The 18,170-nt window shown below is 32.0% G+C and overlaps 1 protein-coding gene across 6 annotated transcripts in view; it reads right to left on the bottom strand.

Annotated features, from left to right (window-relative positions):
- LOC101002868 (sodium channel protein type 1 subunit alpha) overlaps nt 1-18,170 on the bottom strand; it is a 142,042-nt gene that overhangs the window by 17,080 nt on the left and 106,792 nt on the right. For all 6 annotated transcript variants that reach the window (XM_009182363.4, XM_031651320.1, XM_009182366.4 and 3 more), the window contains exons 19-22: nt 12,408-12,528; nt 10,542-10,696; nt 8,235-8,408; nt 5,701-5,823 (exon numbers count right to left, since the gene is read on the bottom strand). In XM_009182363.4, the coding sequence (XP_009180627.1) occupies nt 5,701-5,823; nt 8,235-8,408; nt 10,542-10,696; nt 12,408-12,528 (573 nt within the window). The remainder of the gene's footprint in view (nt 1-5,700; nt 5,824-8,234; nt 8,409-10,541; nt 10,697-12,407; nt 12,529-18,170) is intronic.

Here is an 18,170-nt window from a genome sequence, read left to right on the forward strand (position 1 = left end):
GATGAGTATGAAAAATTAATCTGGTTGAGTTATCCAGGCAGAACCAAATGATGTGGCCTATGCAACCTACCAAGCTGACAGGTGACACTTTGCCATATCTCATCTGACTATCTGTATTAATACAATGGGCTTCATAAATTCTTGTTTTATGATTTATTTTAAATGAATGGATGGAATTAGATTTCTTTCAGATTAGAGATTTGGAAATTGAAATCAAGTTACTATTTATTTGTCTTCTTTCCCGATTATTTTGTCCACTATCCAGATTACAATGCTGTTTCTAGTGTGTATACACAGAGTACTAGTTAAAATATGTATTTTGCCTTCAACACCCAATTTAGAGTATGAGCAGAACACTGGTTATCTATACCACTTCTTGATTTTCTTTTCACATTACCTGTCTCACATTTTTTCTTCAAAACATTTCTCAGCTTTGTCACCTCTTTTCCATTCTCACAGTCACCACCTAGAACCGCCCTCTGTTATTTCATACTTGTACTATCGTCAGTCTCCTAACCTTCTCCTTCATTTAATCTATGTAAGATGAATTAATCTTCCCCAAATCCCACTTGAAAGTTGTTTATTGGCTCTCTGGTAACTACCAAATATTTTTCTTACCTTGCTATTCACATCACTCCACAATCTATATTTCCGGTTTTAACTTCCCTGGTCATCTATACTTCATGCCACTTCAATTAATATAATAACCATATGCTAATATAATTGCCAGATAATTGAGATGTCATTTACCTTGTAATTCCTTGTCTAATAGCTCCTTTTCTGAAATACTCTCCCCTCTCAAAGGCTTTAGTTCAAATAGCACTTCTTTCATGGAGCCTAACTTTGCCCCCCCAGTTTAGCCTCCTAAATAAAGAGGAATGTTTTCCCCTTTGAATTCAAGAATCAGAATTCTAGTACTGAACAGAACTGTACAGATAATTCAGTATTGTGTTCTCATTTGGCATATGAGAAAATATAAGGTTATAACAAGTTGAGTTCAGAAAGTAGTCTATAAATAGCATCTAGTTCTCTTTCCAGTCTACATGGAAGAGTTGCTCCCACTTATCTTGGTACCATATTACTGTGTACTAGAGTTCAGTGTAATCCTGACAGCTTGTAAGGTTTTCTAAAAATTTAAGATGCAAAAATATGTTCATGAATCTTCCAGGGCCTTAAGTGTCTTGAATATAGGAATATACCAGAGAGCTTTGAATACAGGAATAAAATAATGGTTGACAAAATGAATGGATTAATGAAGCAAAGTTTAGCTTAGTATTTATTGATTAAAGCATAATTTTTAAATGTTATTTCTGAATATGGCTGAGAATAATTAAGGAACGGAGCAGAGGGAGAAGTTTGTGCTTAGGTAATATGTATGAAAGGTTTACTTTGAAACTGGGGATTGATTTAGAGTTAAAATGAACTCTATGGAATTTATGATGCAAGCATGTATTCTGCAGCCGTGCAGCTCAGGATATGATTCGCAAAGTTGGCATACATTTGGCCCAGAGAAAAGTTGTATTTTTTTTTGTGAATATAAAAGAACCTTATCTTAGAAAACACTTGGCACAGTATTGGGGAATTTACTATACAAAGCTATAGTCATATTTATGATGTATTAAATTAGACAATGAAAGATCATAGAAAAGATTGTCTTTTCCCAAGAGTTCCAAGCCATTCCTTGGTTCAGCAAAGCAGGAGGTGGATTAACTTTTTTCAGTCTCAATAAAACTGCAGTAATTGGTTCTCATGGCGGGAAGAAAGTAGGCAGAATTAGTCTGAATAAATTGGAAAGAACAAATTGAACTTTCAGGCTACATGAAAGGAGATGTCTGAGAAAGGAACTATCTTAATGAATTAATACTGTACTAGAGGTTGTTTCTTCTCAGAAGCTTTTTTTCAAAACAAACATCATCAAATAAAGTTTCTCTGCTCTAGCACAACCAATTCTATTTCTGGTTCATTACCTGCATTTTTAAAAATATGTGTACACCAAATGAAGGCTTGATGATTAAATATACAAATTCACATTAGAAATTTTCATACATGCAGAAATGTCTTTTTATCTGAATTAATTACTTTTGAACTTCAAATCAACACTATTTATGAATTCTAGTGTTTCTGTAATAGAAATAAAGAAAATGTATGTGAATAAAAATAAAAAGTAGGCAAAGTAGGAATTATCCATTTTTAAGTATGAAGAAGAAGAATAGAATCTTTCTTTAAAAATCTAAAATAATCGTACTGTGGGTTTTAATTAAGACAATTATTTTTGTAAGCTATGATATATCAGTGATCCAAACACAAATTCTGACTTTTTCTGTCTCTCAAAAATAAGAACTCTTCTTCTTGTATGATACACTTAAACTTTAAGAATAAATAAAATGTAGAGTTATGTTTATGTATGTTTTGACTGTGATATCTTTTAAAATCCTAGAAAGTTAGTTGGGAGTTACTTATTCTAAGAAGTGAGTTTATGCCTCAAATTTTATCTTAATGCTCATGATAAGATGTTTTTGTTTTATTTCTAGGTGTGTATTCTATTCTGCATAATTCAAATAAGTGGATTCTTTTATACTAACTTTTTGTTTACGACACAATTCACATGTGCTTAATTCAACTATTTCTTAATTTATTTTTTGCCTTGTTAACATTTTGAAAATAACCCCATATGAACTTACACAATAAAAAATGAGAATGGTCACAATCAATACCAGTCTTATAAAACCTGAAATATTGCACCCTAGTATCTGCTCATACGTATCAATAATCAACTGATGGTATCTCACTGGTAATTTGCAGGACCCAGACCAAGGTACTAAACAGCAGGGGCTGTATGCCTCAAACAGTATTATGATCTTAACAAGTTAAACTGTTTTTTCACATAATTGTTCTACACCAGGGTCCCCCGCCCTCACCAATCAAGTAATCTCCCCATAAATGGATAACTCCATATACACACAACTAAATCATATTCAATGAAACTTCATAAAGATATCAACCATTGGGGTTAAAATCCACAGAGGGTAAATTCATAAAGGTCTTTTTTTTTTTTTTTTCCCCAAATGAAATTTAAGACAATTGAAAAGAGGGGATTAGGATGTAAATACTGTATTTTCCCTACTGTGGTTCAATAATAGTACCCTTCCCAATCCCTCCCTCACCCCACTACACATAAGTCACAGTGCAAGGATTAAAGGTAGCAAAAGGGGTAATACAGTACCCATAATAAAGGGCTCAGGGGAGGAACCAGCGCTCCACCCCATCCAAGTTGGAGCAAGATTATCCTATACAAAATAGAAATATATAGTTTGTTATTAGTTAGAGATCTGATATGACAGAACATTTGGTGTTATCTTTTGTTCATGATGCTCTCTGTCTGTTTCCCTATCAATTAAGACTTGAGTTCTTTTGAAAAAGAAGGTATTTAAGATTTCCTAGGTTAGGAAATTAAAAATACAAATTTAAATACAAATTTTATTTTACCCTAGATATTAGCGACATCAATTCACTCAGTTTAATTTTACAAGTTGAAAAATTTGGACTGGAAATTTGAAATACAATAAATGTTTAAAAGCTGTCAGCCAGAAATGTGCATAAAACATGCAAAACACAAAGTGCAACGTGATGATAATTTATTTGTTACTTTCTAACTTCTTATGAAGCACTGTACAACATGCTTTATTCAGTAATGTTGCATAAAAGCACATGCTTTGAAAAAGTAACAGAACAACAAAAATAAAATGAGTGCCTGTGTTACGCTTTGACGCAGCTATTGCGATTTTATGCTGCTAGGGCAAAGAATTAAATGAGAGTTTCTGAGTATGTTCAAATCTCACTTCCCAATCATAATATCATTCTTATATCCATCCTCACCATCACTCGTGATTATATTTTTACAAAATAAAAAAATCCAAACACTAGAAGTATAAAAAATAGAATCAAGTATAAGGTTATTTTGACTCTACAATGCCAAACACGTATTGAAGAGATCAGTCATTTTAGTGCTGTGTATATGCTGTCATTATGAGGAATAGAGCCATATTCATAAATCTGACCATTTAAATGATTAGTTTTATCACTATCAACATTTATAAGGATTTTATGTCTAAAACTCCAAGTTTGAAAAGGTAACCTCTTTTAATATAAAGGGTATTATTGATTAATAATTATAGATATGGTTATTTCTGAGAAAATTAAAAGCATACCACAAAACCAACTTTTTTATAGCAATGAAGTGTAATGTATGGAAATATCTGAGCACTTGACCAATGAACGGATTTAACAAATTTTCAAATGGTCAGATGTAAAAGGTTTATAATATTTTCAAAAGTTTAGCATTGTTCAGATTTCATAACCCATATAAAATATATTACTTTGATTCAGGCAACATGTTTTCAAGTAGAATATAGAGAAATGATATTTTTTCTCCAGAACTGAAACTGCCAGTCTGAAACAAAACAAAGTGACATTTAATTGGAAAACAGACTTAATTTTTACATACCCCAGAGAGAATTTCTGATAACATTTTGGTGAAAATGTGAGGCTCTCTGTGAGAAATAAAAGAGGACTACTCGTATTTTATTGTACTGAGTTGTTGATAATGAGGAAAAAGTTTTCATATATATTAGGGAAATCGAAGACAAGTCTTATGTTCTTACGAAGTGACATTTATTATAAGACTTGAGAAGAGAACATAAGGCTATAAACAATCTATAAAGTGCAAATGGAAGTCTACAATACAGCTTAGTTTCCATAAACGTACCTAATCTTAGGAGGTGAGAGAGCAATGATTTTCTATTGGAATCACACAATTTAGTGTTTTGTTTTGACAATATTTTTTTTAAAAGCAGAACTAATTTTTTATATTATACATCTATAAATTAATGCTTCAAGCTTTAACAAAAGACATGGAGAATAACAAGTCAATAATGGCAAAATTTCTAATCTGTTACGAATGATGGAAAATGATTATTGGGTCTTTAAGAAGGATAAAATAAAATTTGTGTGACTCTGACCAATAAGATGTAAGTTAAGGTTAATTTATAAATTATAGTAATGAGTCAAAATTATATTTTCTGTTCATTATAAGTGTTTATTATCATAAAAATGGTGTGGATTTGCATGTAATCTTTAAGTTAGTATTACTAGTTTTATAAATTCAGTCAACACTTAATATCTAACCATCTAACCTTGAATATATTCAAATAATGCAAACTTTGGCATTATACAGACAAAAATTTTAACAACTCCTTTCATTCTTTTCTTTACATTCATACTTAGGCACATGTGTGATTCACATTATTTTCAGGAAAACTCATTAAGTACAGTATATCATCACAAAGAATAAGCACCTGATACAGAATTTACTTTAGATTATTATTATATCATTACACACAGTACTTTAATAATGCATTTGCTTTTTTTTTGTATATAGATTTGTAAGGAAACTCCCAAGAAGGATTAGGAAATAAAGTCATTTAAATAAGCACAGCAAATAAATGATATTATATCATTTCAAGAGAGGCCTATTTCTCTTGCATATCACCTAGAAGTAAATATGCAACAGATAAAACAACAAAGTAGCAATTTTGCAAAAATTTGCCATTCCTTTTGCATGCATAGGTTTTCCTTTTTCTAAATTTAATTTAGTTTAATTTTGGCTATATGCAATACTTCAGGTTCTTTCATTTTTCTTACCCTCATCCCTTCAAATCGAGATAAGGCTCTTAGAGGTCTCAGAGCTCTTAGTGTCCTGAGAGATTTGATGGCTCCAAGTTCTGAGTAACCCAAGGCATTTGCTGTTAAACTGACCAGTGAAACCTGCACACACAAAAATAATAACAATTAATAAATAGAATCATCATTCAATATGTAGTTGCTATATATAACAAGTATAATTTTTGCTGATAATTATTCAGAAGGTAAATGTTCATTTTCAGTAAACCTTTAAAAAATTAAAGAAATATTTTCAGTTTGATGCAAACGATGTAACTTTTAGGATATTAATTAAAAGCTAGCTGAAAAAATCCTTAAATGTCATATAATTTATCAATTGAATGATTAGGAAAAAAACAAAGTAAAAATTAGTAAAATAAAAGGAGAAATCAAGGTGGAAAAAATTCATTGGCTATTCTTCCTTTATTTTATTAAGTTGCTGTTGAATTTATGGCTTTTCTTATAGCTAGTTATAAAATACAAAAACTGCTATTGTAGTTACAAAAGCAAGAAGTTTCTACCATGCATCAGTATATTCAACTAATAATAATTGGTATTCTCAGAAGTTAATGAACTACATCAGTTTTAAAGGTGATATTTTGTCTTGGTAATACCTTGCATTTTCACTTGTTTAAAGTTTATTTTTACATAAGTAACTTAGAAAGAAATTCCATTACAAAACTTCCTCAAAAATCTTTACACTAATTTATGGCTTCTGCCATGATACCTGGCCCCAAGGGGCCAATCAATGAATATTTACCAAATACACACAGCAATAAATTTACTTCATTTGTATTCATTTGTAGGTAATATACGTGACTAAATGACAAATCTTATGTATCTAATTCTCTAAATAAGGAATTTACCAAAACTTTGCATTCAATCAAGATTACAATTTATTTAGTTAGGAACAGGCTAGTATCGGACAATTCCACATATACTGGACACTATTTTTGTAAACTTTTCTTTTTAAAAATGTATTAATTGTATCATATTTAATACACTTCTTACATTATTTGAGATGTGCTGTAATTAGTCTTTTTATAGAGTGCTATACTGATCTTCATTAAATAATTAAAACAGAACTTTGAAAATAAAGGTATTATTGTTACAAACTACAAAATTTTCTATAAAATTATTTTCTTAAAATGTTTCAAAAATGAAACTTAAAAACTTCCACCAGAAAGCCGATGTGTAACAAGTGTAACAGAAAAAAACAAACCTCAGGAAGTTTTAAAGGGTTAAATTACATTTAGATTTAAATTATAGTGTAAAAAATTCTGAAATTGAAATATAATGTAACTTCTAATGCTTGAAACCTCAATATTAGAAACTTTTTCCCTTATTGATGTGATAAAGCAATTCTTCCTTTGAGATTTCTCTCAATTGGCTCATTTCACAGGAACATTGTTAAGTTTTTCAAATAGCCTTAGCTTTGCCTTTGTTCAGGATCAAGGAGATATAATGCATGCATGATTCTTAGCTCAATAAACACTTTCCACAAGAAACCCTCATAGTCTTGCTGGGTTAGTATCTTTTTGGGGTAAAACAATACGAAGTCAGGATAGTTTTGCTATAGCTTTCTAAAGCTGAAATTTTACCAAGTTGATAATGGAAAACATGATGCTTAACTTTAACACATCTTGAAGTCAGTCACTTGTTTTCAGTAAATGCAGTATTAATCATTGGGCATACAAATTCTATAAAGGGCTGTTTGGGCTTGCCGTAAATCTAGTTTATATTCTAGGAAAACTTTCACTGCTACATAAAGTAGACTTGTCTTTCCCTATACTCTGCACACCTTACTCCCTAAAATGAAGTCATAATCCAGATAATCTACTATTTAAATCTATTCTTTAAAAAGTTTGAGTAGATCAAAGAGAATTTTTTTTTTTTTTTTTTTTTTTTTTTTTTTTTTTTTGAGACGGAGTCTCGCTCTGTCACCCAGGCTGGAGTGCAGTGGCGCGATCAAGGCTCACTGCAAGCTCCGCCTCCTGGGTTCACGCCATTCTCCTGCCTCAGCCTCCCAAGAATTTTTTTTTAAATGACTATAGCACCCAACAGCATCACTGTTTTTATTGAGTGCCTTTAATAGTGTACAAGTTTGGGGCCAAAAGTTTGGGGCCAAGAAACTAACTCAGTGGCACAAAATCAACAAGCGATGGTCCTGGGATACAAACTTGAGTCCGCTGATTCACAACATAAAGGATTTAAGTAACATACCTTTTAAGTTCCCTGTTTCACTACTTTCCCTACAAACTGCTGATGTGTTGTTTTTTCTTTAGCTTTCTCAGATAACTAGAGAACTACCATAGATTCCATCCCCCAATGCTATTTTAAATCAGAATTAAATTAGCTCATGTCCTCCAGAAATGACACTGTCATTGAGTATATGCGTTTAGTGGTTATTATAGTCTGTCAACATAACATAGTGGTCTGAGACTCACTATTTTAGAATTTGTATATAAATAAGACAAGCTACCTTGAACAGAGACAAAAATATGAATGATACCTACATCAACAATTAAGAAGTCCAGCCAACACCAGGCATTGGTGAAATATGTTTGATAGCCATATGCCACCCATTTTAGAAGCATTTCCAGAATGAAAATGTAAGTGAAAACCTTGTCAGCATATTCCAACATTGTCTTAATCGTCTTTCGCTGATCAATATATATATCTTCAAATGCCTATAAAGAAAATGTTACACATTAGCTTTCAAAAATGATTATACTCTATAAGCTATTTTAAAAACCTAATCATATATGCATATGACATTTCATTGGAATAGGAGGGCAGAGAAGCAATAGTTACGGTTACTTTTTTTTCCTCTCAAAGCTCTTTTACTTATTTCATCAGGGGAAAGACTATTGGTAGAAGAAAAAGAAAAGTATGATTCCAGTGAATTAAGCTCTTGATGTTGTATCCTGATGTGGCCATTGCAACTTGAAGTTACGTATTCCTTTTGTTTCATTTATTTTGCTTCCTTCTATTCTTTTTTTTTTTTTTTTTTTGCTATAGAAAGGAGGTTGAAGAAATAATGAAAACTTGTGTTTTTGTAAAGCAGAAATTGTGATTGATCTTCACAGTTTCCAATTTTACTAAATAGTTGAGTTCATCCGCTTCTTTTTTGTTGTTGTTTGTTTTTTTAATAGTTTATGTTTCTCAACAGACATACAGTGTGACAATGATTAAATGAAATTGCTTTTCATTTAGATTCTAATATATGTTCTTCTGTTATGAACATCTTGATGTTTCACTTCTAAGTGTGCATTGCTTTCAACAGTGAAATACTTCTAAAGTAGCATGTAGAAAATATTTCTTTCTTCAGAAAAATTACAGGTAAATATATGTCTGTGTTAGAATTGTAAACTGAAGTTAAAGAAACTTGTACTATTGTTGCATTTTAATCAGGCAAACTCTTGTTTCTCTTTCTCTCTCTTTTTCTATCTATGGCTTAAGTATTTCCTTTGTGTCAGTGTTTCTCTAAAATTCTATCTGTATATTTATATTTTTATAAATAATTTTCATATAAAAATAAATTGATTCTGATGAAGTGAACACCTTCTTATAAAGATAAACCCATCCTTAAATGAATCTCTTAGGCATGCTGCCCAGTATTTATTGTTACCAACTTTCATTATTTCCTGAGTAGCACAAAAATAGTGAGCACACAGTTGGAAAAAGACAGAGAGTGGTCCCTAAGGACTTACTACTGTCCATCAGAGATAATAACAGGTGCTGGAGAGGATGTGGAGAAATAGGAACACTTTTACACTGTTGGTGGGATTGTAAACTAGTTCAACCATTATGGAAAACAGTATGGCGATTCCTCAAGGATCTAGAACTAGATGTACCATATGACCCAGCCATCCCATTACTGGGGATATACCCAAAGGATTATAAATTATGCTGCTCTAAAGACACATGCACACGTATGTTTATTGCAGCACTATTCACAATAGCAAAGACTTGGAATCAACCCAAATGTCCATCAGTGACAGATTGGATTAAGAAAATGTGGCACATATACACCATGGAATACTATGCAGCCATAAAAAAGGATGAGTTTGCGTCCTTTGTAGGGACATGGATGCAGCTGGAAACCATCATTCTTAGCAAACTATCACAAGAACAGAAAACCAAACACCGCATGTTCTCACTCATAGGTGGGAACTGAACAACGAGATCACTTGGACTCAGGAAGGGGAACATCACACACCGGGGCCTATCATGGGGAGGGGGGAGGGGGGAGGGATTGCATTGGGAGTTATACCTGATGTAAATGACGAGTTGATGGGTGCAGCAGACTAACATGGCACAAGTATACATATGTAACAAACCTGCATGTTATGCACATGTACCCTACAACTTAAAGTATAATAATAATAAATAAATTTAAAAAAAAAAAAAATAATAATAATAATAAATACCATTTAGAAACAAAATTCATCAGAACTCAGAGAATATATATTCCCATCCCAGGGCTTCCAATAACTCTTTTCTTATTACACAATGAGTAATCGAATATTCACATCCTTTGGTGTTAATGAATAAGCTGAAGGGCTACACTTTCTGGGCTATTTAATAATAAGCAAAAATTAATGATTAGCTTCTTAAAATTGTATTTACATACATAGTAAAAGTAAATCCAGAAATGTAGAGTTATAGAGTAAATCTATAGTCTAGAGGATACAAGGTAGGATAATTAAAAAGGCATGCATTGGATACTAAGACAATGAAACAGAAAGGATGAATACGTCATCAGTATTAGAATGTTCTAAAGATTAGTGCCGTATCACCTTTTCTTAATATTCACTCACCAGAGCACCGCTACTAAGGAGAATCATGAAAACAATGAAGGTCTCAAACCAGTTATGTTCAACTATTCGGAAACACGTCCTTCTCAGGTTCCACCATTGTTTTCCTCTGCCTTCTTCCACATTGATTTGACAACACTTGAATCTTTGTACACAGCCTGCAGAAATAGTGTTCAAATAAAAGTAGATAAAATATCTCTGCTTCCATAATATCCTTTAGCAATGTCCTTGTCTTATCTTTTTATTATTATGCTCATCTCTGTCTTGCTAGGGTAGCTCTCTAAGCCTAGAGTAGTAAGAGCACATTCATCAGCTGTGTGAAGTTGTGGAAATCATTCAGCCTCTTTAAATGGTTCCCTAGTGAACAGTATTTGCTTTGTCTGCCTCACAGTGTTATTGTACAAGAAAAACTTTGTAAATTACAAATAAATGTGAAGTAGTTTTTCCTTGTACCATATCATCCTGTAGCACTCTGTTGAAGTCATTCTAGAGAAGAACTTTAAATTGGACATTAAAAATGATAAGCAGAAAACTTCCCCCCTTTTATAAAGGATAGAAAGTAAAAATGTAGATCTCTTCCAACAATCCTGCATTTCTAGCCATTCAGGATTTTTTTGTTATGTGCCTAGAAGGGCTTATGTAATTTGCAAAATTAATTTAGTTCACTAAAATGTAATTTGTATGGTTTGGCTTTGACTTGTCATTGCCTTCCTCACACATTGCTTTCACTTAGTCTAAATGAAATCAGCAGGTATTTCTGAGTACCGTTGTAAGCACAAAGGTACACTTAGGTACACACACAAAAAGGCACAGAACATGTACCTTACTCCCAAGAACCTTACCAAAAAAAATCTGGTTTTCAAAGAAAAAAAGAAAAAAAAGATATAAATACAGGATCCCTGCTCCAAGGCAAAAAAAGGAGGGAAAGATATGTTCGAAGAAGGAGAAAGGGAATGAATGGAGAAAAGGAGAAAGAAAAGAAGGGAAGGAGGAAAGAAGGAACTAAGGAATGAAGGAATGGAGGAAAAGAAGAGAAAGAAGACAGTAAAGCAACATATAACAGTTCAAAAAGAGAAAGAGTTTTCATAGGATAATATATGTTATCAGGTAAATTAAATGGAAATATTTGTTACAGCCATTCAGAGGAACAAGCTGCTCTTCCACCATGGTCAGATGGGGGTAGTTTTGAAAAGGACATTAAGTGATATGCATGATTTGTATAGGGAATAGAAGAAGACTGAAGGTATACTAGGCCTATGAAAAAAATAACATCAAATATAAAGCACGCATATTTCCAAACCTCAAATTCCCAGGGACATCAGACCACAGGAAATATTAGTTGTAGGAAAAACATATCTCTTCTATCTATTGCCCATACTGCACCAGGCTTAACTTGTGACTGGTTAGGTATTGAGTTTCAAGGGCTGTATTTATTCCCCATTTCATCCAACAATCATTGGAAATTGATGTTTTCATTAAAGAAACACAATTTAGCACTAGCAATCCATTTAGTTTTAGCAGTCAGAAAGTTACCTTTAAGGCAAATTCTGTGTAGGATCGTTTTCACTAGTGTTTTAAAGGTGCTAACTTATTGTGAAATCACCATTTAATTTAAAAACATAAGCTAGAAGTTTTGATGACATTAAAATATTTTTCCTCCATGTTCTTAATCTCTTCCACGTATTGGGCAGATATAATCAAAGCACAACACTAGATTTTTAAGTTTTTTTGTCTATCAACATATTAGAGGTAATTGAATTATATCTATTACAAAGTGCCGTTTTATTATATGTGATTTATTTTAGGTGACCAACAGCTAAACAAGCTGCACTCCAAATGAAAGATTAATATTGGGGTTCTTTTCTTTACCTTCAGTGAAACAGGCTTCCGGTTCAAGGGTTTCTTCAGGTTCCACTACGGGCTGTTCTTCTGCAGGTGCGCCGATGTCCACAGTGCTACCTTCTGAGGAGCTACTGCTTTCATTCAGTTTCTGTAAGTGAGATGGAAGTAGAAAGTAAAGTCCTTTCATTTTGACTGCCAAGAAAGGATTATTACTATAAATTTGTTTTTTATTCTTCTTGAGGTAGAGATATTTTTAGAGAAAAAGAGAGATTGAATAAGAGGAGGGAATCAGAAAATCATTGTCTATGTTAACTCTTTTACCATAATTCACAATGTAAGCATGAAATCAGATTGCTGTGTTATGAGGTTACAAAAGGCCATCAGCCACATGTACTGAGCAAAACACTGCCCTGTGGATTAGAGAGCAGGGGACAGAGGGAAGAGAAGAGGGAGGAGGAGAAAGGGAAAAGGAACAGGAGAGTAAGGGAAAAGGAGCAGGAGAGAAAGAGAAACCTTACTTTAGAAGATAATAATGTCATTAGGTTATTCTGCAGTTTAATGTTTGACTTTACATATTTCTTTAACAATCAATGTCTTACCTATGTGTGAAAATACCACCTGTTGTTTTCACTCATGTTACTAAGATTCATGGTTAAGGCGTTCAGAGTTATTTACTATAAATGTACTCATTTGGAGAGAAATTATTATAAAATATGTTAAAAATTACATCAATAAACAACCTTAGAGATATTAAATAGACATCTTCAATTTCTGGCAAATATTTTAGAGCCTGAAGTGTTGTAAAATGAGATAAACAGTGTGTGGGAAAATTCGGTTTCCTCTGACAAATCATGTTTATGTTAATATGTCATGTGAAGCTGAAAGAACAAAATCTAGTTAAACAACAACAACAATAACAATATCCTTCATATTTTGACAATAGTGATAGGATACTCATTTCTCTTTCTATGGTTCTCAGAAGACAAAGATGGCAGAGATAATAGAAAACAATAACTTACACATTAAGATAGGAAAAACTCATGAACGCTCTTTCTGAAGACCAGCAAACTGGCTTATAAGTTTTTGGCAAGTGTAATTAATTCATTAATTTATTCAACTAATTTTTTTTGAACACCAACAATATGCTACAAGCTGAGTATTCACTGATAACTGAAATATCTGTAATCCTTATTGGAGTATCAAATCTAGTACAGTGGTTTCCAAACTTTAGGCTTGTGTAGACCCTCCAATAGGCATTCAAGCGCACACGATGACAAGCCATTCAACCTGTTATCACAATATTGTAAATAGTAAAAATTAAGCACAATATTACATTTGTTAATAAGAATTTCACATACATAGAAGAGTGTTGATATTTCAGAAAGAGTTTCACCAAAATATTTGCATTTGCTTGAAGAAGTATACCTTATATGTCTGGGTCCATATTTAGTTGCCTTCTTTCCTTTCCTTTTCATTTCTTAAAATAGAAAAACTTAACTGACAGCTACAGAAAATTAGGACCTATAATGGTATATAACTCCGTCATAGTTCTGAGAAGTCAGGTTGAAGATGACCTTTGAAATTACAAAAATATTTCTCACTGAAGACTAATTTCAACATTCTAACACATATTAAATAGACTTGCATACTATACTAAGAAGCTGAAAAGTTGATTGTTCAACATGAAAGCCAGTAGCAAATAGATTATAATCTACTTTTGGGTTGCATTTAGCTTTGACTATATTTGTGTTCTGTTCTAGCATTTGCACTGAATTAAAAATGTATCCAGGAATAAGTCATTGGTTTCTTCCTCTGACAAAGAAAGAGAATCACCTAATGGCAGGCGTTAGTCACATTCTCAGTCAAACTACTCATAGCATCCCATGGTCTTCTGAAGAAATTCTTAGGTCTTATCCTCAACATTACACAGATTCATCATTTGGCTGTAAAGTGATACGCCTAGGCTGAGACTTGTCACTTCAACAAGTGCCTTCATATTTTAAAAATGACCTTGATTGGCACTCTCCGGGCTATAATAAAATTCATTACATATTTTATAAAAACCATGTGAACAACATTTCATCACTCATTGTTCTTCACTGTAGAAAAGCAATCTTGTGTAAGATGCCCATTCTTCATAAAACAATTAGATAATGGGATTTGAGAATTTTAACAGTTTTCACCAAAATTAATTAAGAACTAGAAAGGATATTATTTCCTGTGAATAAATTTGTGTAGAGAGGCATTCAGGTACAAATATATATATATATAACTGTTATCTGCTAGATCTGATCCCTACATAGTTTTCCAGTCTATATCAAGACTCACAAAATAATAGAATATTAGCATAAAAATCTACTCTTCATCAGTATAGGTTGTCAGTAATAAGCAGAACAAAAAGTTGCTGAGTAATTAATCTTCATGTAAGTGCCACACATAAATGACTGATTCTTTGGACATAAGTGTTTTATCCAATTGTAAGGTGAATTAAATCCTGGCATGAACATGTACATAAAAATTGTTCTTCCTTGATTACTAGTAATATCATGCAATTACTTGTTCTAAGACAAAGACTTACCTGACTTACCTAAGTTATGACTATTTTCTGTGAAAATTACAAGAACCCAAAAGAACTTATGTTACTTTTTGACACATTTTCAAAATGACATTCTCTGAAGAAGACAAATAGATCAACAGTTCAATACATTTTAATATTAAGATATTCATCTTATATTTCTTATTTAGACATTTATTTTTAGGATGCTTACCTAAGATGTCACTCTTACAGAATTACTTTTTAAAAATACATGTAGAGTTATAGTGTTGTGATGTTTTTGCATTAGAGTCTCAATTCACTAAAAAAAAATCTGAGTTTTAAGTTTATATGATTTCCATTCCTATTTTATCTCTTTACACCTATTTTATCTTTACACCAAGATTGTGTAATGATGATATAACACAATACGAGAATAACATCAAAATGGAAAATTGAACAATGTAAGAGTTGGCATGCATTTGGACACACACAAACTCTACCCTGTCTACTAAATGTTAGTAAAGTAAACTTACTACTAATTTCAAGTACATGAGCAAGTGCTTGTAAGTACTCATAGTACCTTGGTAACTCTTTAAGAATGTGGTGGATATTAAGAACATTATAAGATTGTATGAACTGTATGATTGTATGAACATTACAAGATAATATTAACTCTAAATTAACTTATATTTAAAATATGTTAAATGTTTCTGAATACATTTGCTATTTCATGAGGACTACTTTATAAACAAACTGGGACCATGGGTGGGTTGTAGATCCAGGAATTGGTGAATAATGTTACTTCTCCAAATTGTAAAACATTAATGGCAAAGCCAAAGACAGTCACAATGGATGGATACAATATGCTTCTAGGTATGTTTTTTTTTTTAATGCATAGAGCTTGGAGCCACTCCATATTTCAGAAGTTTTAAGACGATTTAAAAGATGATCAAATGCCCTTATTAGCATTCTATTGGAATATCTGCACTTGGAAAGTTCACAGGTCTAGACGAGTGATCTTCTACATGTTTACAAATTAATTTTAAAACTTCTTAAAGCAATATAAGTATATTCTACAGTCTGTCTGAACTACAGTAGAAAAGTGGAGGTGTGCCTAATAATGTTCAAACTTAGCATGCTCTCAATCTAAGTAATGACTTTTTAAACAATCTTAAACGTACTTCTTTAACCAAATTCCTGATTCTGCAATATCACTCTTTCAGCACCCAGGCTCAAATTTTTTTTGTTTACTTTTACTTATTTCAAACATTGGCAGTAATCAAAAGACAGTTTTCCTTATTTTATCTCTGAAATAACTATTTTCTCAGCCAGATTCCAAATTCCTATGAAATTTTTGTTCATTCTTTTACCTTTTCTTTGTTTATATAGATAGTTATTTATATAACTATAAATAAAAATGGCCATCCTCATTCTAGCCTCATGTAACTTAGACCTTTGTGGTCCACAAAGCTTAGTGTATGTATGGTGAATGACTGATAAACATTTAGTGAATGAATGAATAGATTAATATCTCTGTTTCAGATATTAGTGATGGATGAAGTTTTTGTTTTCAACTTAGAGTTCCAACCAAATCTCCCAAATTTATCTTTCACAGATAGAAGCTGTGTGTTAATCAAGGCGAACTTCTTAATGTTCTCTGGCTTTTTCTCAAAGTGATTTTTCCTCCCATCAATGTGGAAGAGTAATAATTACTCTCTTATTTAAACCCCTTTCAACACTTTATAGGCATTACTTTGGGCGCATATTGCTTTTTTATTATAACTTCTCTTCATTCTAATGGACTTACAAAGTGACACTTGCAGTTTTCTCAGTAAAATACAATAACTGATGACCTTGATGTGCAAAAATTGCTCAGGTAATTGGCTACTGCCTAGTATACCTGCATATTTGTATTTTCACCAGCTGAATGGTATGCTTATCAAGAATAAGTTATGTTTATTTTCTAATCAATTTACACTATTCTAAAATACTGTAAGTGTGTAATTTAATCTTGTAGAATTTGAAAAATGCTTTAAAAAGTGTTGTATTTGTAAAGACTAAGTCAAAGTCATTGAATAAATGTAATACAGGTAAATCCCCCACATGGATACACGTACATTAAAAAACTATAAAATTAGGTGTGAATAATTATTTTTAAATAGGTACTATTATAAATTTCTAGAAAGAGACTAAATTCAGGTTGCTTTATATGATTCATTAAGATATTTGTCCTCTGGGGGGAAAAAGAAACTAAACAGAAGCAATAGATGATGAATTACAAGTGCAGCTCATGCTAAAGCGTTGATGTAGCACTCCAAACAATGAACCCATGCTACCACAAGGAGTCTAAAGTGATATTTTTATATATGTCATTTTTATTTTGTGAATAAATGGAGCAGTTGAATGTTTGGATCCAGAGGAGTGTATACATCTTTCAGGAACAACATATGATTAAAAATTAGACTTTAAAAATGATTTTCATATTTGGCTTAAGCTCTACTTCCCAAGTCAGCATTTTGCAAAGGGAGGCTGGTAAGCCACATCATGGCTAACCCCTATGATAGACCTTGATTCTCATAATGGTAAGAAGAATTTTCCCCTACTTTCAAATCATAATAACATCAGAAAAAATGACATGTGAATATTAGAAAGATTAAACCATAAGCAACGGGGCTTATGTCAATGAATTACTCTAGATAAACTATGATAACCTGAGAGAAGTGTTAGTGCTCTTTCTGGAAATTTATGTATAATGTAAATAAATGAGCATTAGTGTAAGAAAGGAAAGAAAAACAAATGAAATAAGTACACAAGTGACTGAACTAAACTGTTTTTAGCCAAAATATGGGAAACAACAAGAGTTTTGATCGGCATGTTAAATAAGGAATATCAATACAGAAATTAAAATTAAATTAAACAAATAATAATCCTTTTTACATAGTCAATAGATTAAAATAAATAAAAACATTAATATAAAAGTCACCAAGATCTTCTCAAAGATGATAGTAAGTTTTTCAAAATAAGGAAGGCATTAAGCTTAAACACTTAATTTGTATAAATTATATCTAAAATGCTACATGCTTAGTCATTAATGTACTTTAGAACTTAGAGAAAGTCTATCATCTGCAGATGATAAACTGTACTGCTAAATTTCAATCAACAATTATACCAACATTTAGTATGTATGTTGCAATGAAAGGCATCTGTCCTACTAATATTACAGAAGAGGTGTTTCCAGCCAATGTTCTGCAGAG

The sequence above is a fragment of the Papio anubis genome, chromosome 10, assembly GCF_008728515.1.
Source record: "Papio anubis isolate 15944 chromosome 10, Panubis1.0, whole genome shotgun sequence".
Lineage (NCBI taxonomy): Eukaryota > Metazoa > Chordata > Mammalia > Primates > Cercopithecidae > Papio > Papio anubis.